The sequence below is a fragment of the Paralichthys olivaceus genome, chromosome 18 (assembly GCF_024713975.1).
Source record: "Paralichthys olivaceus isolate ysfri-2021 chromosome 18, ASM2471397v2, whole genome shotgun sequence".
Lineage (NCBI taxonomy): Eukaryota > Metazoa > Chordata > Actinopteri > Pleuronectiformes > Paralichthyidae > Paralichthys > Paralichthys olivaceus.
The window spans coordinates 6,368,174-6,391,711 of record NC_091110.1 but is presented as its reverse complement, the minus strand read 5'-3'; the positions used below and the strand labels follow the sequence as shown (position 1 = coordinate 6,391,711).

The 23,538-nt window shown below is 41.8% G+C and overlaps 1 protein-coding gene across 2 annotated transcripts in view; it reads right to left on the bottom strand.

Annotated features, from left to right (window-relative positions):
* Positions 1-2,347: 2,347 nt before the first annotated feature.
* col5a1 (procollagen, type V, alpha 1) overlaps positions 2,348-23,538 on the bottom strand; it is a 73,795-nt gene continuing 52,604 nt past the window's right edge. Inside the window, exons 31-66 of one of the 2 annotated variants that reach the window (XM_069513445.1) lie at positions 23,284-23,337; positions 22,554-22,607; positions 21,751-21,795; positions 21,165-21,218; positions 21,024-21,068; positions 20,877-20,930; positions 20,735-20,788; positions 20,587-20,640; positions 19,898-20,005; positions 19,602-19,691; positions 19,018-19,071; positions 18,737-18,844; positions 18,528-18,635; positions 17,429-17,482; positions 17,282-17,335; positions 17,073-17,180; positions 16,925-16,978; positions 16,697-16,804; positions 14,136-14,189; positions 13,865-13,972; positions 13,720-13,773; positions 13,564-13,617; positions 13,399-13,452; positions 13,228-13,281; positions 13,034-13,141; positions 12,818-12,871; positions 12,666-12,719; positions 12,316-12,423; positions 11,992-12,045; positions 11,866-11,901; positions 11,703-11,756; positions 11,280-11,547; positions 10,847-10,959; positions 8,293-8,361; positions 5,163-5,396; positions 2,348-4,701 (exon numbers count right to left, since the gene is read on the bottom strand). In XM_069513445.1, coding sequence (XP_069369546.1) covers positions 4,555-4,701; positions 5,163-5,396; positions 8,293-8,361; positions 10,847-10,959; positions 11,280-11,547; positions 11,703-11,756; positions 11,866-11,901; positions 11,992-12,045; positions 12,316-12,423; positions 12,666-12,719; positions 12,818-12,871; positions 13,034-13,141; positions 13,228-13,281; positions 13,399-13,452; positions 13,564-13,617; positions 13,720-13,773; positions 13,865-13,972; positions 14,136-14,189; positions 16,697-16,804; positions 16,925-16,978; positions 17,073-17,180; positions 17,282-17,335; positions 17,429-17,482; positions 18,528-18,635; positions 18,737-18,844; positions 19,018-19,071; positions 19,602-19,691; positions 19,898-20,005; positions 20,587-20,640; positions 20,735-20,788; positions 20,877-20,930; positions 21,024-21,068; positions 21,165-21,218; positions 21,751-21,795; positions 22,554-22,607; positions 23,284-23,337 — 2,937 coding nt within the window. In that variant the 3' untranslated portion in view covers positions 2,348-4,554. Of the gene's footprint in view, positions 4,702-5,162; positions 5,397-8,292; positions 8,362-8,419; positions 8,489-10,846; positions 10,960-11,279; positions 11,548-11,702; positions 11,757-11,865; positions 11,902-11,991; positions 12,046-12,315; positions 12,424-12,665; positions 12,720-12,817; positions 12,872-13,033; positions 13,142-13,227; positions 13,282-13,398; positions 13,453-13,563; positions 13,618-13,719; positions 13,774-13,864; positions 13,973-14,135; positions 14,190-16,696; positions 16,805-16,924; positions 16,979-17,072; positions 17,181-17,281; positions 17,336-17,428; positions 17,483-18,527; positions 18,636-18,736; positions 18,845-19,017; positions 19,072-19,601; positions 19,692-19,897; positions 20,006-20,586; positions 20,641-20,734; positions 20,789-20,876; positions 20,931-21,023; positions 21,069-21,164; positions 21,219-21,750; positions 21,796-22,553; positions 22,608-23,283; positions 23,338-23,538 lie in introns of both variants that reach the window. The other variant, XM_020082040.2, reaches the window with a different exon arrangement.

Genomic DNA, 23,538 nt, shown 5'->3' with positions numbered 1-23,538 from the left:
CCAATCACAGAAAGTTTGCTGTCATGACTATGACAAGATGGCATATGGAAGTGGGCCACTTCAGGCAATAGAACTTCTGGCTTCTTGTAGTTCGAACAAAATAAGACTAAAATTGTAAATGTGGCCCAAATACTCCAAAGATAATGTGAGCCTTTTTTGGGTCGTTATCTGGATGTGAACCTGAAATGGCTCATCTGGTAAAGGGTGAATATGGCACGAAACAAATTAAAGCCACTATTTGTTTACATGTGATATTCCTATGGCTTACTTGTGGGAGAGAGAGACCAGGAACATTACATTTACTTCTGTAAGACTGGTTGTAGTAATGAAAATAATAATGATAGTCATTAATCATACCTTGATGTGTCATCAGTTGTTTCAACCCTTCAGTCGCTGAGGCTAAAGGTAAATATGACTGGCTACACGTCACTGAATCCGTGGCAGACAGGTTCCAGCTTCCTCCTTAATTTTAGTTGCTTCTCCAAATCTGTGCCCTGGTTTTTGTTCCCTGTCAAGGCCATCACCAGATTTTTTTGTTGTTTGCAGTTCCCCCTCAAAAGTTTCCCTCTCCTACTTTATCAGCTGCTGTAATTAAAAGGAAATATGTGATAAATGTGTGGGGAAATACTCAATTTTCCATCGCCAAGAATTAATGAGATGATTGATACACTCCAAGATGTTCAATATGTAGCAGCGACCAGCAGCTGACTAATTTAGCTTAGCACAAATTACTTTTGCCACCATGTTGAACATTTCCTGTGTTTTAAATAGATTTATAATCTATAGAAATGAAGGGTTTGGAATCCATTGATAATCTACTGCTGCTCGATTAATAATAACACCTTGTGGGTTGAGGAGTGACATTTCCATGTTGAATTCAAATATATTTACACTACAGGTTTACAATCCCACTCATTAATTCACAATACAGCAGTGAAATAGAGAAATTTGAATCCCAACAGCCTACAATTGTATTGGATGACTGTCACTTTGGAGAATTATTACTCTTTGGTATTTTTTACTTTTAAGGAACCAAACTCATCTAAACTTTTTCAGTTCTCCTTAAGCTGCTCTGTTTTACCTGGCTCACTTCAGTGAGTCTACACTTTTCCTCCATTACAAACTAGTGCTGTCTAAATTTGTGTCTCCCACAGTGTCCTGCTCATTCATCCTAAACCTCACTGCATCCCGACTCCTCTTCTAAAAATATTTCACAAGCCTTCCTACACTACGCTGTTTCTGGTTTCTACTTAACTCGCCCAGGATGCTGCCTCAGTTAGATTCCATGCATTCTGATCAACTAAACCCATTCTGCAAACATTGCATTAAATATTGATCATCATATCATGCGTAACAACTTTTTTCTTCTTTGAATTGCTGCACTAGGCTTAATGTTTACTGTGCAACATTTACCACTAATGAGACACTTGACATTCTGCAAGCCATCCTCTCCACCGCTGATCTGATCAAATCTCTAAATTTGCAGATTATTGAAATGAGTGCAAGAGTGGGATTAAAGCGATCGCCAATTTGTTTCTTTATTATAATCATTGCTGAGGAAAAGCTTGCATGCAATACAGTGAATAATACATATTTAATGTGATGCAGGCAGTGTGGAAATATGAGCTTAGACTGAGAGAAGGTATACGTACATTAGTCGGCCATAAAAATGTCTATAGCCAGGAGGATTCTGTTGGAGGTATCAGGAGCGATTTCTGACCATGATGCATTCTGGGAACTTCTTTCTTGTGGCGAGTCTGTGGAGCTAAGATTGTTTGACATTACTGACACAATGTATATCAGTTAATAGTATATTCTTACCTGTTGTGCAGCTAAACACACATCCAATTATTTATTTGGCATTCAAACACCATTGACAACACAAACACAGACTGACACACACACACATGCACACACACACACACACACACACACACACACACACACTCCAGATGCTGCAAACATGAAAACATCTGTCTTTTTATATTGACGTATTCTGAAAGGAGCATTACCAGCATGTGTGTAAAATTCATCACCTTTAGTCAGTAGCTTTTGTTTTTCCCGTGTGCACGTAAAGAGGGGGCCTCTTACACTTATACTATGGTATCATTTAACATTTATTTTTTTATTTTAAATAGTACAATAAATATACTACAAACGAACATTGTCTTTGGTAGAGTTACAAGTTCATCATTTCCTCTCCACTTCACAATTGTGGACATGACCTTTACTTTTATATTTTTGTATCTTTCATTCATGAAAAAAACGGACGTATCCCGATGAATAAAAACCTGGACTACAGATCATGTTCCCCTACAAGATCATAACAAGAGAAAAAACTTTACAATTTCATGCATACAGATAGGTTTTAATGCTTCAAAAGACATACAAGAGTGGATGGCCACAGTAAACTTGAATTTATTGACATAAAAACCAATATATCTTCTATCCTCTTATCCTTACACAGGTTTCGACAAGACTGTGAAAAACAAACCAGACAAAGACAGACGAAAAACGGAAAATCTACAAAACAAAAACAATGGCAGCATTACTGCTGGTTCTGGAAATTTACAAGAAATTGTTTGTCTTCTACGTTGAGAGCAAAGTGTTTTAAAATTTGGGCGTACTGCATGACAATGAAAGGATAAAGCCAGAGATCTACAAGCATATTGAGTTGTCTTAACAGAAAATGGTTCAAGTCACATATTTGAAGATTTTTAAAAAAGAGGAAACAAATCTATGTATGAAGGGCTGTAAAAAATTATGTGGTAGATACTTAGTGGTCATAAGCAAAGAGAGTGCATAGTTTGAACGAAGAGCATAATTACAAATAGGGCAAAAATAAAAGACCAACAAGACATTTTCTGCCGCTGCAGGAGCAAACTGCTTGATCTGGCTAGTTTCATTACCTGCCTCTACTTTGGATAAATCAAGAAAAACATTCCCATACAAAAGAAAGAAAATAAGAAAAATTCAAGCCTGTTAAAGCTAAATATATGTGATAACCTTTGGTGGAAGGGTTGAGTTTTCCAAACCAAACAAGACAATGGATCATAACCCTTTTTGCACGCCCATCAAACATTTCCCTCTCTCCCAGCAGCGAGAGGCGAAAACGCAGCAACAAAGCCAACAGCACCATCTTAGTTTCCTTTTTTCTCTTCCCAATATTTGGTACAAGACACATTTTTCCTATCCGTGCGGTCCGCCGAAGCAACATAACGCCGCCATGCTGCACTGACCTGCGAGCAGGAGAAATAGCATGCAGACACCACTGCTGGACATTAGTCATAAAAAAAATGGATGCAACACAGATCCACCTGCGTCCACTGTGGTGGTTAAGAGTCAAGGGGCAGCTGGTGACAGAATATTATCGCCACAAATTTCCTTTCATTCAAACAAACACAAACTAGAAAAATACATAGCACCACAGACGAGAGGAAAAATAGCACCAGGGTTCTTTGATGTGTTTCCATTCAAAAGTGACATCTCTCATTGCATAGTCAGATGAGTATTTCAGGAAAAGAAAAATAGAAGCCGTTTATTAAATTAATGACATTTGCCACCAAGGTAGGTGGTTTGTTCCGAGGGCACAAAAGGAGGAATGTATTATTTTTCTTTTTTTCATTAGTTCTGCAAATCAACTGTCACATAATATCACAGAGCTTGTTTTCGTCTTTTTTTTATTTCCATGTGTTCTTAAATTACAACAAGATGTGCTCTACAACTGCAACAAGACAGGACTTCCCAATTAGTTAGTTTCTTTGTTTTTTCAATTTACAAGTCGAATTTCCTCACTTTCAATATCTCTGCAATTTTAGGTGTTATCCCTGTATCCATCATCTCCTCCTCCTCCTACCTCCACAATTAATAAAGTCACATGCACGTTTTGAAGCAAGAAGCAATAAACATAACCAGGAAAAAAATATACAGAATGTACTTACAAACATAAAAATTATTTATATATATATATATTTTTATATATATATCTATATAGAGGATCCATTCCAAGAGAATGGGGGGGACAATTATGCACAAGCAAGAGCTCCTAGTAGTGAATGAGCAAAAACAACCCAACAAAAAGTGGAAGAAGCCAGGGAGATGAAGGAAGACATGAGATCAGAACCAAAGATGAGGGGAAAAAAAGCCGAATCAGTTGGAGTCCTTGGAAAAAAAACTGCTCTCGTCTGGAATGGCTGCAGCTCTCAGGGTCGCCTCCGTTGTTTGGGACCAGAAGGTCTAAATCGAGTGATGGCATGGGGCTAGGTGTGTGTCTGCGTGAGTGTGTGGCGTAGGAGGCAGTATCTGACATCCAGTTTCAAAACTTGCATGTGATGGAGAAGGCCCACTGAGGTTGTTTCGTTTTTCCTCTATTTCTAAAAGAATTTCACTGCATCCTCAACTTGATTTCATTTTTACTCTTGTTGCTTTATGGAAAAAAAAAGTTGACTTTTTTTTTTTTTTTACAAATAGAATCGTCCTATTTCTTTTTCAAATGTTTTTTTCTGAGAAAACAAAATATGCTTTTCTTTTTCTCCATTTGCTCAGTAAACAGTCTTAGCCGATGAAACAGACGGGGCCCACTTCGAATCCGAACTTCTGCGTGGAGCCGCCAAAGTCGTTGAACATGAGGTCCACAAACGGCACCTGCTCCACCTTTGGCGTGTTGATCTCGAGTACCGTCTTTTCGTAGCCCTTTTTCAACTGCGAAGAGACACACCAGAGAGGAGAGTTGGTGCATGAAAGCTAAACATCACATTCTTTAGTCGCGGACAGAGCCGCTACAAATACAACAAACATCAGTTTCTGTTCATCAATACCTCATTCACACCAAAATTAGCCAGTTGTGTTTTAAATAAGGGTAAACCCGCTAAAGAGATTAACTCCATTCCTATTGAACAGTTTGCCTTTCTTCAGTCATGCTCAACACTATGAACGCAATGACAACTGAGGCGCTCTCTCACCTTGCTGTCTTACCAAATTAGCACGTTCACCTGGGTGTCATGTTCCTGGCTCGGCGCCGTAGCAGATAAAAACTTTTCTACTGCATTGTAATCTGACCCAGGAGTTAATACCCGTTGTATCCATTCCCATCGCAGACAAAAGCTAGATGTTACTATCGCCAATCACCCAGAGACACTCCCACAACCATCTCCTTGACTTACCGCACAGCCATCGACCAGGGTGCGGATGTAGGGGTTGTTATCGTACGACATCTCCTCATCGTTGGAGCCGAGGAAGCGGATGGCCTTGTCGTAGTTGTCCTGATCCTGGTCGTGCCAGGCCACCGACTGATAGCAGTTGTACGTCAAGTTCTGTCTGGCTGCTGCGCTCAGCAACCGCAGGAAGGTCATCTGGACCACGCCGATCGGGTTGCCCTCGGCGTCCACGTATGAGAGCTGCGATTTAAAATAAAACAGGGACGTAGACTGAACACCAGGGGCAGGCAGCGGTGGAAAGAATGAGTGAGTAAACAGAGAGGAAGGATTGTCCTGAAGATACAATAGATTTAGTGAACACACAGTCAGGTCTATATTGTGCAGTGCTTCTGTCTCCTGGGAGTCATTCTGAATTAATTTATGGCTTGTAATCTCTTTTCCTGTTTCACTGCTGTGTTGGGATTTCTCTGTTTCTTATTTACAATGGTGTTAGAATCCGGGTGTCATCTGAGGATGCACACAATTTATATACACAGCACAGGCAAACAGAACTTAACGGTGTATGTGAGATATAACACAACACGTTAACCTGATTATTAAAGGATAATAGTGGTGTTATCATATTTTTATTGACATATTCCATGAAGAGACCAGAACCAGCCATGCTAGAGTTTGCCTGCCCGTCTGATTTAACTATCCTATTCATTTCAACCAGGTTATAAATATAAAGTTACCTCAGCCAAGGACTTTATCTTTTCACCCCTGTCTGTTTGTTTCTGTTTGTTTGTGAGCAACATTCCATTAAAAAAATGCGAGGCCGATTTTCATAAAACTTGGTTGAAGGATACTTTACGGATCGGGAGAACCCATTACATTTTGGTGCAGATCAGGGGATGATCCTCCGATTATCTTTTTCACTTTACTGAACATTGTGAGGGCGTATTTCAACATTTTCAGTTTTCCCAGAGAATAATTTATGAATCTTGATGAAAAATATCAGGCACATTTAGGACTGATATCTATGTCTTTGAACTTTGGTACGGTTTAATTGAATTAACGGGAACGTTGGGACGAGGCAGAGGTGTGTTCTTTACTGAATGCCATTCTATTAATTTTTTTCCCCAAGGCTCTGTATTTACCTAAAACAACTGTACAGTGTAGATCGCTGCATACTTACTAAAAAACATACGTTAACTGGCGTTCTTTCTTTTTCAGTGGAGGATTAATACAAATTAATTGCACCATTGAACATTTTTAATGCCAGACTGGTTAAGGCGAGATGCGCTCAAAATTAACTACAAAGCCCACATTCATCATCATGAAGGAAGATGACAGCCTGTGGAACAGTGGCTCATTGAAGTACTTTTAATAGTTTTTGCACATGGATTCCAGCGAATACACATTATGTATTTATACTTTTGAATTGTTGTTTTCATGTCATGTTTTTTGTATTTTATTTTTTGTATCGACGATAATGTGATGAAGGGTGCAGATTATTTCCAGGGATAATGTGGAATGATTAACGTGGAAAAAATCTGCCCACAAAGTACAAATAAAGACTTGTTATATGATTATGCAAATGTGTGAGAAAAGTGTGTTAAAACCATGAAAATGTAATTATCTGAATGGAAATGCGCCGGAGTAATGATATGTTAATTACATGGTAATTCATTTATAATTAACCTAGGATTTAGCTTTTTTGATTTTGCTATATCCATCTAAATGATTTCAGGCTCTTTGTAATCCTGACTGACAAAGACAACAGGTTTGAAACCGGTCACAGTCGGGTTTAATGTCCGTTAAGTGACTATCAGCATATACCAACCATCAGTAATCCATTAGATCCACACGGTCGCTTTGTCTTTCAGACAAATGGGACTTACTGATAGGAGAGCGCATGCAGCGTCCATGCCATGCAGCCAGAGCGGCAGACCCGCCTGAGTCTGTGTTCTTTCTTGACTTGTACTTGCACACACACACACACACACACACCTTAGCACACATGCATATACAAACACAGAATACCAACACTCAAACTTGATATTTATAGAGAAAACTCATAATTTTCTCCCTTTACTTGTGTGACTATTGGACATCTACTATTTAAAAGACCAAATTACTCACCTGATGTAAACAGTCTTTGAACTTTTTTAGGTTTGAGTGTTGACACTGTGGCTCAGGTTAAAAGAAAAGTGTTCTGCAGTGTCTGCAGAGTTCCCATGCGTTTTCTGATTAACCCCCACCGGCCGTCATCCCCCTGCCCCGCAGTGTGTGGATGAGGCCGACATCACCAGAGAAAACATTACCTCTTTATCATCACAGCCGCAAGTCAACAGTGACTTGAGTACCCAGAAGCCCCTGGGGTGGTGACTGAGTGCCTGACCTGTGCCTGACTCAAGCTACTCTGTCAGATATAAGTAGTGTTTAAAGGAAGATGGTGGGAATGTGAGTGCAGCTGAATGGTTGCTTATGTTTCTCTCCCTTTATGGAGGATGGATGGCTGAGGCTGGAACATGTTGATCTACAACTTAAAACATTTTAATGTGTAAATTGAAGTATTCTATTATAACTGAAGAACAAAAACATCTCTCTGTGGATACTTCTATTTCTTGAATCATGTGTTGAGGCACAGTCACCCTTGGTAGATGCTCTCTTAATGTAGCAGAGGTGTGGCAGAGTGGATTATGCAGTCAGGAATCTCCACAGTAAATACTTCTGTTTATTAACCCATTAAGCCCAGATGCAGCATATGTGTGTACATACCTTTCAGACCAGTTGCGGCGTTTGCATGCTTCTCCTATTTAGCACTGGATGAAAGTCCAATGTTTGCTTTTTTTGCACCTTAATGGGTTAACCTCCATTGCTTGTCAAACATGTTGCCTCAGCATATTCAAATCCTTACTGCATTGTCCACAAACCTCTCCTTCATTTTCCTCGTGAGAGCATCAGCTTTGTTGCTGGACTGAGCGTGAGAGCAGCTTGTGCCGACTCATGCACCGCGAAAACATAACCCACAAGCAAGGTGCTAGTGCATATACATACTTCGTAGAGCAGAACCAGAAACATGCAGAGCCTCGGCCACGCAGAGTCCGGGCCTCAGCCAGGACTCCGGGACTGCAGGCAAGGGGCCACTTACCAGGGAACCTCTCTTGTAGTGACTATACCATGTGCCTGGCGAGTCTTTGGGCCATTTTGCCATTTTGCTCTGTAAAATATAAGAGGTGTTCAGGGAAGGGAAAGGGAAAGTCAGAAGTCTGGCTTACCAGTTTACCACGTTTGAATTCACTGAACCAGGAGCCGGGATTCTCCTTTACCCAGGATGTGAGCCTAGCCTGGGATATGGATCAAATGAGAGGCGGAGCCGGGGGAAGGAAAAAACAGCAGCGTTAAAGAAAGAAAACAGATCTGACAGAAACACATCCACACATTTTTTCTCTCCTTCTCCCCTCTGTCTCCTCCCGTTTGTCCTCTGAGGAATCCTGCAGACCTGAAACGGTATTCAGTAAGATCAACCACACCACACCAAAGATTTTAATAAGCCATTATGCCATTTTATACAGTATGAACTGAAGCTGGCAGCAAATTGCTGCTGAAAAATTCATGAATACACAGTGATTAATTAACAAATGATCGCCTGCAACAAGCTCTTACACCTTGGCCTCTGTTCCCCGCTGTGTTGTGTTTGTGCTGTGCAGCCATGGCGTAACTTTGTTATGCCATTAAAAGCTGTGAGTTGGCCAACAAGGGCACAGCTCTAATGGTCTCAGGCATGACAATGATGAATTCTCCATAATTAGATAGGGTTTGATATGGAAGTGTTGTCAAAAGCTTAATGCATTAATGAATGAATGATGGGAATGTGAGCACTCATCATTGGGAGACTGCATACATTAGACCCATGCTGCCTTGAAGGTGACCTTTAGTTGTTTTCACCGTAGTGGACAAAGCACAGGAGGGAACGTATCCTTGCACTGACTTTCTCTTTCTCTAAAATCCATGAAAGCATGCCAGGCTGTCATGTTACATCCAACTATGTTTTCATTTAAAAACGCATCAACTCTCTGCTATGGAAAAGCCTAGCGTCTACACCACAAGAGTTTTACAGCCGCTAAAACTAAGAATTACCTGAACAGAAGAGCAGAAACTGAGATGATGGAAACAATGATGTACGTGAGTATTTTCAGTCACGATGTAGCCTTCACTGATTATCACACTGATGACCCCCTTTTAGAAGAGACCAACCGGCATTAGCCTCGGCTACGCAACAAGGGTAATCAATTGCAAGCGTTGCAATTTGAGACGAGTGCCGTGTCCAGCTGTACACGCAAGCCTTCCTGTTTAAAACCGACACATGCATGCCCAGCGTATGTGAGTGGTCACGTGATATGCCTTTTCAGGCATGTCGGTATGGACAGGGATTAAAACTGATATGGAACGAAAATGCGGTTTTCAAACAGAACGTGTGCTCTTATAATAACTGTGCCATTCTAAATGTGTGTGTGAGTGTGTTCAGCCACGATGCAAAGACAAGGCAGGACACAGGCTTTTTTTGTGGTGAGAGCAGCCCATCACCAGCAAGCTATAAAAAGTATCGCTTCATTATTCTGAGCTTAAGCAAACTCTTGCTCCTCTGAGGCTTGGTGAGTGCGATCATTAAAATGGCTGTAGCACTGTGCTATTACCCAGCCCACCCCCCTCCTGACTTGTCAAAGACAGTGTTCCAAGTGTTACACCACTGCTGCAACTCTCCTCTACACGCTCCATGCATAATGAAGCATAAATCTCCTCCGATGTGCCTGACAGCTGCCAAAGTCTTTCTCAGGTGGTGACATTTTATCTAAAAATGGCAACAAAGTATGGATAAATTTGTTGTTTGGAGAGATTTTGTCTCCCTGCAGTTACCGACTGTCAGAACCAAACTGAGATATACTTTGTTTGTAAATTAAGTCACCGTCCTCATAGGAAATCCAGGGAGTCCTGGTGACTCATCTCCCGCGTCTTCCTTCATGACAACACCAGGTAATCTCATGGAGGCTAATTACACGAGCACATGAGGAGGTTCAACAGAATTCTGGAGATGTACAGGTTATTTATTCTTGCATGCAAGTTAGTCCCAGACATGAAAAAATATATTCTGCAATATTAAGCTGTTTCTCTATATACTATTGTAAGGTATTGGTTTTATGTGCGTATGGTGCCTTTACATAGTGGGCTTCATGCAAGAACTGTTAGGTTCAAGTTATGTAAGGGGAACTTGTTACAATCACCAATTATCTGGTACGAGCAGAATTTACGAGCGATCAAGGCGTCATGTGATATTAGTCTGCTGTTATTCAGATCAAGCTTTCCACTCATTGATGTTATATTAACACCTCTGACACTAGGGCAGGAAGTGCCTTTCGTGGTATTATTAGGGCGTTCATTATGCTAATATGCTATCCTCGTGCACGCTCACTCGAATATGCACATGTGGAATTCATATTGTTTTCAAATTGTTAAATTTGACTTGGATCATATATGAACTCATTGTATGAACAAATTCATTTTTTCAAATTTTCAGGATAAGAATACAAACATGTTCTTACATGTATTATGACTTAATAATGACTGAAATAGAATGAAGTTAATGTCATCAAATCCCAAACAGGATGCTGAAAATGTTCTGTGTGTGTGTGTGTAGCCAGACGTACCCCTTCTGACTTCTTATCAGGGTAGATGCAGCTCTCTCCACCTGCTGTGAAGTTGCAGTAAACCTTGAAGGAGTCCCGAGAGCAGCCCTGGTTTGGATCAATCCAGTACTCGCCTGAAGAGGACAGAGAGGGAGAAAAAAGAGAGCATGCAATTGAAGAGTGGCACGTATCTGTTCTCCTCCAGGTCAAGATCATGTCTGACACTGTCATGCATGACTATGTGTACAAACAGCCTTTAAAAATCATTAATTTTGCCTTTCTAAAGGACACAGTAAGTTGAAACATGAAGCTGCTATTCGAGCTACAGATACAGATTTCAGATTTCTGGCAATTATTCTCTCCAATATTCGGTCTGTAAAAGGTCAGAAAAAGATAATCTAAAGCCCATGGGGATCAGACAACAGACCTCATTTAGATAGAATGCGATACGAACCATCTGGGAAATCAGAGTGGCAGAGCTGCAGGTCCTTGCAGGTGCGAGCGGGGTTGCTCTGTGTGCCAAGCGGGTGCTTCATCTGCTCAATCTCCAGTTTCAGGGAGTTGAGCGAGCCAAAGATCTCCTCCATGCCATCGTCGTAGTCCTTGTAGTTGGCGTCCACGGCGGCGTCATCCATCACCTGGCTGGCGTCGATGTTCCTGCGCATTCGGCCCTTGATGGGAGCCTGGATGGGGAGTGGGTGGATGACATCGCCAGGAGGGCCCTGATGAGGAGAGATGAAATGAAAAATACAAGTGTCAGTCAGAGAAATGGATGGTAACTAGGTTAATGTCCATAACACCAAGAGATAATGACTTGCATTTACTATAACACAGAAGATGATAATGATAATGACCATAAGAAGATTCATTGACTTACAGGAGGGCCAGGAAGTCCAGGAGTACCAGTCTCTCCTTTTGGTCCAGTTTGACCCTGAAGAGGAGGAAGAAATGCTGTAACTTTAACGTCAAACAGTTTTAGAGAGTCATGAAATGCTCTTCATCGTTCCTGACGGATTTCATCTTTAATTAAAAACACTTACCGATGACCCTTTAGCTCCTTTGGGGCCAGGAGGACCCTAAAGATGGAAAGTTCAGAGTATTCAATGTTAGCGCCGACATCACATGTTACTGAGTTCAACTATCATAAATAATGGATGTAGTCTTACAGGTAATCCAGGAGGACCCAGGGGACCGATGGGACCTGAGGGACCAGCAATACCCTAAAGTAGAAATGAGAGTGAGACAACAGTGTTTGTTCCTGATGCAAGAGTATTGATTAGTGTTAGGGTTATTCACACCAGATACCACATTTTGCCTTCTGCTAAATTAAAGACCACAAACATAAAGACCATCAATAACATTCGTCAGGCAGATCGTTGGCATGAATGGCACTAAGCTTCTGCAGCATATGCAGTTTTTGTATAAAGATTAAAAAATGCAATGTGTGGGCATGTGTGAGACTTTTTCCGTGTGTGGTTTTGTTTGCTTACATTGTCTCCTTTGGGACCAGACGTTCCTGAAGGACCAGGAAGACCCCTGTCACCCTTCTCTCCTTGTTCACCTGGGGGTCCGATAAGACCAATAAGACCCGGATGTCCCTGTGGGCAGAGGGAAAAGTCAGTAAGTCAAAAATGCACCATCGAAAACATTAGCCCTATCATATATCTATCTGGCACACCCTTTAATCATTAGGGTAATGATCTGATGGCTGGAGGCAAACAACAGAACTAATTATTCTCTAAGTAAATAGGTTCATTAGTCTTTGTTGAAGTATTTACTGTAGCTTTATGCTGCACATGAAAACATTCAGAGTTGTGGAGCAGGTGCTGGAGGGGCTCACCTTTTCTCCTTTGACACCTGAGTCTCCTTTCAAACCTGGTAAACCAGGAGGGCCCTGTGATGAGGGGGGACAGATTAATACAGTTTCTGATCAGGTATGAGGTGTAAGATATGAAATACTTGAGTTCGAAGGCAATGGTCACTTCTACTCACCATAGGCCCGGGAGGTCCATCTGGGCCTGAAGGACCAGGCAGACCTTGCTCTCCCTGCACATAAAAAACAATACGTTTATTTTTGTTTAGCCCTAGCTTACATTCAACACATGTTTCAATAAATATCACACATCCTATGTTCTGCTGTTTATCAAACTGTTTATGTAGCCTTGTTTTACATGCATTTACATTTTAGATGTAATGCGTTTTACTCACCACTGGGCCAGGGATACCCCTGAGACCTTCAGAACCAGGCTTGCCAGGTGATCCTTGAGGACCGACAGGGCCTGTCTTTCCTTGGGGACCTTCCAAACCAGACTCTCCCTTTAACACAGACACAAAGATATAAAATAAGCATTTGACACTGTTGGTATGAAGTATGTTTTTATATTATTTGTTGGATGTGTTACCTTGGCTCCTTTCTCTCCTTGTCTTCCCTCAGGTCCTGTTGCTCCATGGGGGCCCTGTTTTAAAAACACACATAGATGACAAGATTAAAATAGAAGAATACATAAACAGAACATTTTCATACAGAACACTTTTTGCAGCGATAGTAGGAGAGAGCTGAGGCTGGTACTCACTCTTTTTCCTGGTGGTCCAGAGGGACCAGACTCTCCAGTGGGTCCAGGTGAACCCTAGATTAAAATTTCAGAGGGTGAGGATTAAATCCAATAACTTGCAATTTTAAAAAAAAATCTTTGAGTTTACAGTAAATGTCCACAGTGCTGTAAAAAGGTGACACTCACAGCCTGACCAGCCTCTCCGTCATCTCCCTTGTCACCAGGTGGACCATCTAATCCCTGTATAAGAGATAAACAGATCCACAGTCAAGTTGCATTATATTAAAAAAACTAACTGTAAAGAATAGTGTTTGCACACTTAATTAATTATGTCATACGTACAGCAGGACCAGGCTCTCCAGGAGGGCCGGGATCTCCAGGGAAACCACTTGGACCCTGAAAAACAATAAAAGCTTCATTTATTTTTCTTCTCGGAGATTTAGAGACACTTGCTATATACAACAGACGATTACAGAATAAAACGTACTGGGCTGCCTTTAGGACCATCATCTCCAGGGGGACCCTTGGGGCCAGGGGGTCCAGCTGTACCAGCCGGACCAGACTCTCCCTTTTCTCCTCGTTCTCCTCTTGAACCCTGGAATAAAACACAGTTAGCAGCAAATCTAATTCAGAGAGACGGGTCAGAAACACATAGTTAATAGAAAAAGAAACTTTTCTTCAGTAGTGAAATACTTTGTCTTTTTCAGTCTTTATTGGATCTTTTGAAAAAATGGTGAAAAGCAAATGAGCTAACTCACTGGTGGGCCAACATCTCCCTGAAGACCTGGCTCTCCTGTTTCACCGGCATCTCCCTGGTAAGAGAGAGGGAGGGAATATTAGAGGGTAAGACAGAGATGTACGTTATCAGACTGGTGATTTGTGGACGGATGTGGTTCTAAAAATCCCATCATTTACAGTTGTTCGCACAGTCCAGGTGCCCTTGTCACCAAATGGGCACAGAAAGAGATGACACAAGAGATTTCAATCCATCAAGTGCGGGTACATTCGACGACTGGAATAAAGAGGGCGCTGACCTCACTGTTCTCCCCGGGCTCTGCACATATATCTTGTCCCAGTCCTCCTGCCTTATTGGATAGTTGCCCTGTTGACACACCTATACTCCAGGCGCTATCGTTACTCACTGTCACATGAACCTACCGTCCGGCCCTCTGGGCTTTAGTGCAGATGCAACACCTGTTTCAGGTTTTAAAATTATGCATTTGGATAAGATGGCCTAGTGATGTGTTATGATAAGCATAAACAGATTCTCTGTAGCGTGAACAACAGGTCTGTGTTTGGACATCAACCGACGCTCCTAAATTAGTGGCAGGATTTCTTCCAGAATCTCTCCTGCTGCTGCTATCATGAAATTCACTGTAAGCAGCTGGCTGTATGTCTGTTTTAAAACGTGACTGATCCTTCTGTTTTAGGAGCGCACGCTGGTCTTGATGCAAATGTTGCATCTAAGAAGCTTCGTTCGGGCCTTGCCTCCATCCGCACAAACAACTGCTCATGTCCACCACAGGGGCACTGCTGGAATCAGCTGACAACAGGGAGAACCTTGAGCGTGAGAGACAGCTGCTCATCACAGTTATATGAGGGGAAAAAGCACAAGGTTGGTCGCCTGCCAGTTCCCTGGGCCGGCTAGTAAAATGCCAGATCAGCTGAGGCACAATTAGCCGGGAGAGCGCTGTGTTTGTTTTCACAGGAGGACAAGCTATCCTCTGGGATATTATAAAGGAGCAAAAGGTGATTCTATAGACTTGAAGCAGGAGAAAAAAAAGCAAATCACACCACAACTTTGGACAGAAAGTGAGCTGAAGGTGCACAGCATTTCAGTCTGGCAGCTGCAAAAGCTGCCAAAGCAGGCCTTTTCATAATGAGAGAGCAGCAACAAATAAGAGCGGGAGTTGATTTTTATGAGAGCTGCCATTAATAATGGATTTATCATCTTGGATTTTCAAGCATGGTGCCGCCGAGTATTTATTCATCCTGCCTCCACTCAGCAACAGTGCTGTCGGGTTGGGTGGCAGCCTGTCCGTTAGATTTTCTGTACGTCCATCACTCGGCGGCAGAGGGGGAGGGTGATCATGTCCCATTTAAAAGGATATCGTATAAATAGGTATGTGAAATATTAATGGCTGCAAAAGCCTGGTAAAGAGGTATCATTGACAGCCTGCACCACAGAGCACTCAAACAAACTGCTAGCGTACTGAATCTGCCTCAAAGTGTTATTAAAACCAGTGAGCTGGATAAAAACTGTATCACACCTGATTCATGGGCAGGGTACAATGGAAAACGTGTTGGCTGCCATCGTGGTCTGGGATTGGTGATATCGGGCCCACTTGGGAACCTTTTTGTTGTGTAGGCAAATTTGCATACACTAAAATTAAATTTAAAACACAAAAACATTGAACTAATTTTTTCTGAAACTGTTTCAGAGGTGCCATGACGCAAAAAGGCTGTGGCAGGATGAATAAATTGTCAGTTGAATGAACATTAGCAGGTGGAGTTGATTTCCACAATGGCCAGCAGCTCCTTTCATACATGTTAAAAGATAGAGGCGGTTTCAGAATGCACAGGCTTCTCTGAGAGAAATCTATTATGTGGAAAGAGCAGGGCCCCAAAACACAGGGCAGCACAAACATTATCATACAGCAGAGAAAATATGGTGTTCAGAAATCAAAGCAGGAGACTATATAATGTTGAAAAATATGAATAACACACACATCAATTATGGGGTTTTGAAAATGAGAGCTATAACAAATCCAATAATATTAGAAGATTTTTCTATGTATATATATATATTACGATATCTACCATGATATATTTTGTGGTGCTGATACATCACATGATTTAAGATGGCGATTCAAAACGTCACTTTAAATCCTTAAATGGGAGTTTTAAGTTTGCGGATCTTCTTTTTTTCAAACTTTTAAGGAGACAATAAAATCTAAATTTGTGTGTGTAATTATCTGCACAGATTGTTTTGCTAGACAAATATATCAGTTTGCTTACGGAATTAAAGTATGATAAAATGTGTCAATCTCCCTAGATAAGTGCATTTAGCTGTCGATAAATTAGTTTTAGATAATTACTATCAAATAAAAATACAGATACAAACATGGTTGAGGGGAATTAAATGTGCCTTGAGAAATGTCTGTGTTTATACTGCTACAGTGAAGGCAGGTGCAGAGGTGCATTTTCATGCCTATATAGGACCATCAAAACACTATGCTACCTTATGTGCTTAAAGAAAACCGTAGCTGCACATCTCCACCTCTGTGCGAGCCAGTTACCAAACAGAGGTGAGTTTTACCTTTTCTCCAACAGCGCCAGGGTTTCCGATACCGCCAGGAGGTCCCTGTGGGCCATCAGCTCCTGGGGGGCCAGAGGGGCCTCTGGGACCAGGGGGGCCGGGTGGACCCTGTGAAGTAGAGAAGAAACTGTTAAACTTTGAAATGCATATTGCCTACATACTGCTTGTGACTTAATATTTAGAATACTACCTGTAATAATAATAATAATTTCTCCAGTAAGCGCTTACCATTTGCCCAACGTCTCCAGTTTCACCTTTCTCACCAGGTGGTCCAGGCAAACCCTGAGGGAGTGTGCAAAGGATTTATTATTAGCCTCTGTGTTTTTCTTAATGATGACAATTGACCACAGTTTGTTTTGTCCATTATTGTCTGCACCTGCAGCCCGACTGGGCCTGGAGGTCCGGGGAATCCTCTCGATCCTTCGTCTCCCTTCTGGCCAAACAGACCCTGCTGACCTCTGGGACCAGGCTCACCATCTGCACCCTGCGCAAAACCACAGATAAAGGGGTCACATATGGGAGAGGCATGCAAACAACGGTGGGCCAACGGATGTAGTAAACTGGGCATTGAACGATTTGACTTACTGCAGGTCCGGGAGCTCCGACAGGCCCTTGAGGCCCAGTGGGACCGGGTGGACCCTGTAGAGGAGATGGAAAAAATCAAAATCAACAGTTTTAAAATGTATGCATTCACAAGAAAATGTGATGAGCTTGAGATAAACAGCCACTTACATGTTCTCCTTTGTCACCCTTGCTTCCTTTCTGGCCAGGCTCTCCGAGCTCTCCCTGAGGAATTAAACCATCACAGTGAAAAGACGAACATCTCAATTCAAAATAAAACAAGTGAGAGGAAGAAAGAACAACAATACAAAATGATATGTCTAATGACTTTAAAACTCCACTACATGTATCCTCTGCCTCTGAAAGGACACTTTCTATGTGGTCTGTATGTGGCTATTTCACTTACATCACTCTCCTTCAGTGATAAATATAGCTCACATCTGAAGGGGGTTTATCGTGATAGTTGAGTCACTGGTGCTACTAGCAGCCAAAAACAGAATAGCTAATCAGTCCAATCTCAACCTATTTCTAGAACCTTGCACTGTGCTTTCAACACCTCCACATGATGTGGGTGTTTGCTGGAATTATGCTAATAACTAGCAAAGGGATTTACTTTTGGCAATTGACAATCCTCTTTGTGAGGCAGCGTTGGTCTTAAATAAAGGCCTTTAGAGTTGTTCCCTATCTGTGGACAGGGCTTTTTAATGAGTAAGTGTCTGAATATGTGTAAATATTATTCCTCCAGATCCTTTTTTGTTTGCATGGCAAATACCCTCTGTATTCTTTGTATCCGTCTGCACCACGGGGACCATTGTGAGGCCAGTTAAGAACTGAAGCATTCTTTAGAGGATAAGAGATTATCCTCAGAGTATCTCAGCGGCTGATCTTCCTGCAAATGTTTTTAGAGGTGGATGAGGAGTTATTCATGCTTCTGAATACTAACGGGTCACTTTCACATAAGCTGCCACTGCCATCAAAGTCCTCCCCTTTCCTCTGCCTGCTTGTACAGAAGGGTACAGAGCAGCAACGAGGCAGGATTGCATTTTGAAGATCTGCTAATTGATGCAAACCCTATCAGGCCAATTCCCCTCAGAGCATTTAAGGCCACAGGGAAATATACAAAAGAATTTCTGGCTTAGATCTCTGCTGTAAAGTTTAGAGTCTTTGTAAAGTGGTAAGTGTGTATTGTATATGTGTGTGTCTGTGTATGTGTGAAAAAGTTGAAAGCTACAATGCAGCTTTAGTGAATTTTGTTAAACTTCTCTTTTACCTTGTCTCCATCCTCTCCAGGTGGTCCAGGAGGTCCTCCAGGTCCTGGCAGACCCACAGGTCCCTGAATACCATCTCTTCCAGCTGGTCCTTGAGGTCCTTTCTCTCCCTATAATAGATTGTTGTGTAACAGTCCAACACTGTGCTGTCAATCATCCTTACGCTGCTTTTTTTTCGAATGTCATAGTAATCTCTATGTGATGTTCTTACCGGTCCACCTTTCTCTCCCGCAGGACCTGGAGGTCCCTGGGGGCCTGGACGTCCTGGAAGGCCTGTGGGTCCAGCTGGGCCAGCAGGACCACGTTCACCAGGAGAACCCTACAGCACCAACGCACAGCAATATTATCAGTTGTCAGAAATATCAGAACATTAAAAACAAAATCACAATATTGTAGTATTTGAGGCAAAATGCAAATTGTTATATTTTTGTAAGGAGCAGAGAGTTTGAAGAGTGATAAACTAAAGGAAGAGATTCAGTCAATTGTACTCACAGCGGGGCCAGGTGGGCCGTGAGGACCCTCATTCCCTTTCAGTCCATGAGCCCCCTGCAGAACAGAAAAAATGAAGGCTTCAGAAAACAAACACATCTGTTGGGGAAGCACACATCCTGCCTTACACTGGACTCCCCGTCTTCAAACAGGCTCAGCATGAGATAAAAAACCACCTATAGTCCCCAAAGTGGAAGCTGAGAACACAGGAACAACGGTTCTTTACTAAAAATGCTGCAACCATCCGTTACCTTAGAAAGGAAATGGGTGTATCACATCATTTCCGAAACCAGCAAGTTTAAATGAGAAGCTGCTCCTGCCAACAACTAAGTGTGGATTGCATAACAACTAGGACATGACTTTGTCGAGTTAGAATAAAAAACAAAAAAAAATAAACAGCCTGGAGCAAACTGTTCTTCCGTTGAAGCCCACTCAGGGATCTGATATATCATGTCTGATTCTTGAGGTTCACCACAGTCTTACAGGGATTTAATAACCCAGAACTATTATGCAATAACCAAGCTGTGGAAGACGTTGAATCTGTGTTGAGCTATTGTACTTAAGTGGAGTTAAAGGGCAATACTAACCACTGGGCCAGGAAGACCTCTCTCTCCGGGGAATCCGCGTGGCCCAGGAGGACCGTCCTTACCCGCTGGGCCAACAGGGCCAAAGTCACCCTGTGTGATGGAGGACAACATTAATTCGATAAATGCATGTTCCAAAATGTTGGACACTGAGGTTGCATGGTCAAAATCAGCCTTTAAAAAATAAACTCTGGATGGGAAATGAATGTTCTAAGTGCTACTACAGGTAAATATTATATCAATGGGGTCCCAAATTGCTGCAAATAACACAAGATAATAAACAAAGCTTCAGGCTTCACCTTGGCTCCTTCTTTCCCTGCAGATCCAGGAAGACCCTGCTCACCAGGTGGGCCTGGGGGTCCAGGGTGGCCCCGATCTCCCATTGGTCCAGTCTCACCTGTTGGTCCCTAGAGTTGGAGGGGAAAAAAAACAAGCTGAAAACATTCATGCTGCATCATAAAGCCTCGTTGTAGAGGTGTGAGGAAGAGAAACTACAGCAAGAGGACGGCAGGAGGAAGATAATTTAAATACAAAAAGGATGCTTCAATTTCTCCAGCCATTAGAAACCATGGCGTGGAGAAGCTGAGCATTTGCTGTGTGGGAGGACTACTAGTCATTAAGGCCACATACCGCTCCCTTATCATCAATGGCATTAGCGGAGTGACTGGGAGGGAAAGTCAGTTAGACGTTTATGCATAATGGATGAAGAGCCTGATGCAAATATGCACAAGTATAAACGACACTTAAGTCACAGTTCGTGAAATGTAGGTATAAGGATGGATGTTGTTTTGGTTGGATAAACAAAATGCAGAGAATGTGCAATGGTAAATTTAAAAGTGCACATTTTAATGCTCCCCCACAAGTACCTCCACATGAATAGAGATTTGTATTGGCAGTGGAAGCTGTGCAACCAAATCTATACATAAAATTAAAGTGAAACCATCAAGGATGATACATATAAACATGACGGTCAATGATGGAGACTCACCTGAGGTCCAACCACACCTGGAGGACCAGGAGGGCCAGTCTTGCCTTGGAATCCCTATTTATTATGGGAGGAGAAAAAACAGGATTGTCAACAACAGCTGATTTTGTGGAACACATAAAGAGCTGGGTAATCAAACCAGTTTACTCACAGTCTCTCCTCTCTGTCCGGGATGTCCAGGCAGTCCGTCTTTTCCTGCGGGTCCCTGAAACATACCCAGATCCATGAATACACAGTACAAAGAGGATGGGTTTATACAGAGGAGCAGGTGCAGTGTTTGAGTTTGGACTTACAGGAGGACCCTTTGGTCCTGGGAAACCTGTTGGTCCCTGAGGCCCTGGCAGACCCTGCAACAAACCACAATTGACAGCTGATCAAACACCAAACCAACACGTGGTTGAAACGACTCTTGATGACTATGACTATTTGATGGCACGTACCCTCTCACCGGGAGGTCCTGGTGGGCCATCATTTCCTGAGTTACCCTGAAGTTACAAAAAGAGGAATTAAACTGATGCACGTATGGACTAATGGCTGATTGTGTGTGTGTGTAAAGCAAAGCAGTGATAAATGTAACGCACCTTTGGTCCAGCTTTTCCCGTTTGTCCTCTTGGCCCTCTCTCTCCTCGAGGCCCCTTGATTAAAAAAATACAACACAATTCAAATCATAGAAAAGGTCCTTGGATTTATTTGTGATCTGACCTTATTCTAGACTCTTACAAGAATATATATATGTGTTTATGAGATTTGTATATATTTTGAATTGCTGATAGATTATTCTACTTATATCCCTGACTTCAAGCAGCTGTGCATACAAAATTCCAATACAATGTTAAAAAACATAGTGATAGAAAAAGTGCTGAGGGAATGTGACTTGTGCTTTGAGTGGTTGATCAGACTGGAAAATACAAATACAGACCATTTACCATAATGCGACGAAGGTCAGAATACATATTTTAAGTGGATTCTTGTTTATTCAGAGTACGACCATATTAAGATTATCAGAAAAAGACTATTGTCTTAATCAGGTAAATATCAGAATATTAGTGTCCATGTAAACATAGTCATTGTTGAGCTTCAGCATCCCCCCGGATGACCCTCCACTTTCACTCAGATGCCAAGCTTTGCCATCTGTATATAGACACGAGTCTGCTGAGTAAGACTAACCGTTGGTCCTCTCTGTCCGCGTGGGCCAGGCTTCCCTGCTGTTCCCTGTGGACACAAGGAACATACACGACGATCAAAGCAGTGGCATCACGAAGAGATAGAATCCTCTAGAAGAACAAATCTATTGCCAACACACAGCAAGATTTACAGGCAGATTGTAACGGCAACATCTGAAATTATCTGTTGCAATATGATCAGTATTTATCATCACTTATATTACATCCATTAATAGGACAGTTTGATAAACATTAATGCACAATGTAATGGCTTTACCGAGATCTTGCAATCACAGTGGCTGCATACAACTTTAATGAGAAAAACAATTAGATCTTTTGTGCTTTTTAAGTTTCAAACAAGGGCCGTGAAACTTATGTTAATAGCACTGTTTCCTTTCCGTCTCTGTCTGGCAGCTTGGTTTCATAAACTTCACGAATGTTTTTGTGAAGATTAAAAGCTTTGTGTGCCCTGCTGCATCCGTGGTGACAAACCATTACTCTTGCCGCCGAACTAATGGCCCATCCCTTAAACAAAGAAAATGAAACATTGCTCGGCTACCTCAAAGTGATAAACAATGCTTTTGGTGGTATGAAATGAGTTGTGTAAGTGGTAATGAAGAAGGAAGGCAATTGTCTTTCAGCTCTTGGTTTAAAAAAAAAAAAAAAAATCTTTATTTTAGATCCTATGCAACTTCCTCTAAGTTGATAAATCTGGAGCCGGGACAGGAGAATGTCCTCACCGCTGCGCCTGCATTGATCCAACCCTTGTAGGAATGAGCAGAATAATAAGAAGTCTATCTGACATACCCGAGTTCCTTTCTCTCCATTGGCACCAGGGAAGCCTTGGAAACCCTGAGATCCCTGTGTGTATAAGAAAGACAGTGATTAATCATCTGAGAGACAAACAGTAAATATTATATCCCTTGGATATTCACTGACACATTCCCCGCTTATTAAATGCAACAGGGGGACTGCGTGCTCTCTAAATAAAAGCAACGTTTTATTCTTGTTGTGTCAGGAGCTGAGTGCTGACACCAAAGGCATTTTTTAAATCCCCGGCACTTTGATCAGGGAGCTTGAAGCCTGTCCAGCAGTCAGATGACGGCTCAGCCTCGAAAACCATCACAAATTCAGGAAGAGCAGCATTCACATGCACAAGTACAGTGTGTGTTTGTTTATATGTTCACAAAAAAAACGATCAATCAAAGCGTTTGTTTGCGCTTGAATATGAGGGGTATGGCAACAGAACCCACCAGCGAACTGCAATACATAATCGTGATCCATTCTGTGTGAGTGGAAGGAAAAAAAGCTGTCCAACTGGCTAACAGTAAGTTTTTCCTTCGCAATGTGTTGTTATCGCAGACATGACACAATCAGTAGGTGACAAGAATGAAACATCTTGTTTCCTTGAATAAAATAAGGGATTTTTTTGGAATATTGTTGGAAACAGTTTGGATAATGTAAATAGACAGGTTGAGTTGTTTTCAGACATTTTAATGAAGAATTGTTTTGATTGTATCATTTAGCAATATCTTACCTTTGGTCCTTGTCTTCCTGGATATCCTGGCAACCCAGGAACTCCAAGTTTACCCTGTAAATGAGAAATGTGTTATTAGATTTCATCGAAGGGCTAAACCAGCTACTGACAGCTGCACTTCCAGAAAGTTGGTCCTGAGCATGTAAACCTTTAGAATATTGATTTTATTCCAGGAGTAAAAACTATATATATTATGCAAAGGAGGCTGGAAAACAAAACAGCATTTACATATGTAATAAGACAATTTTTAACCTA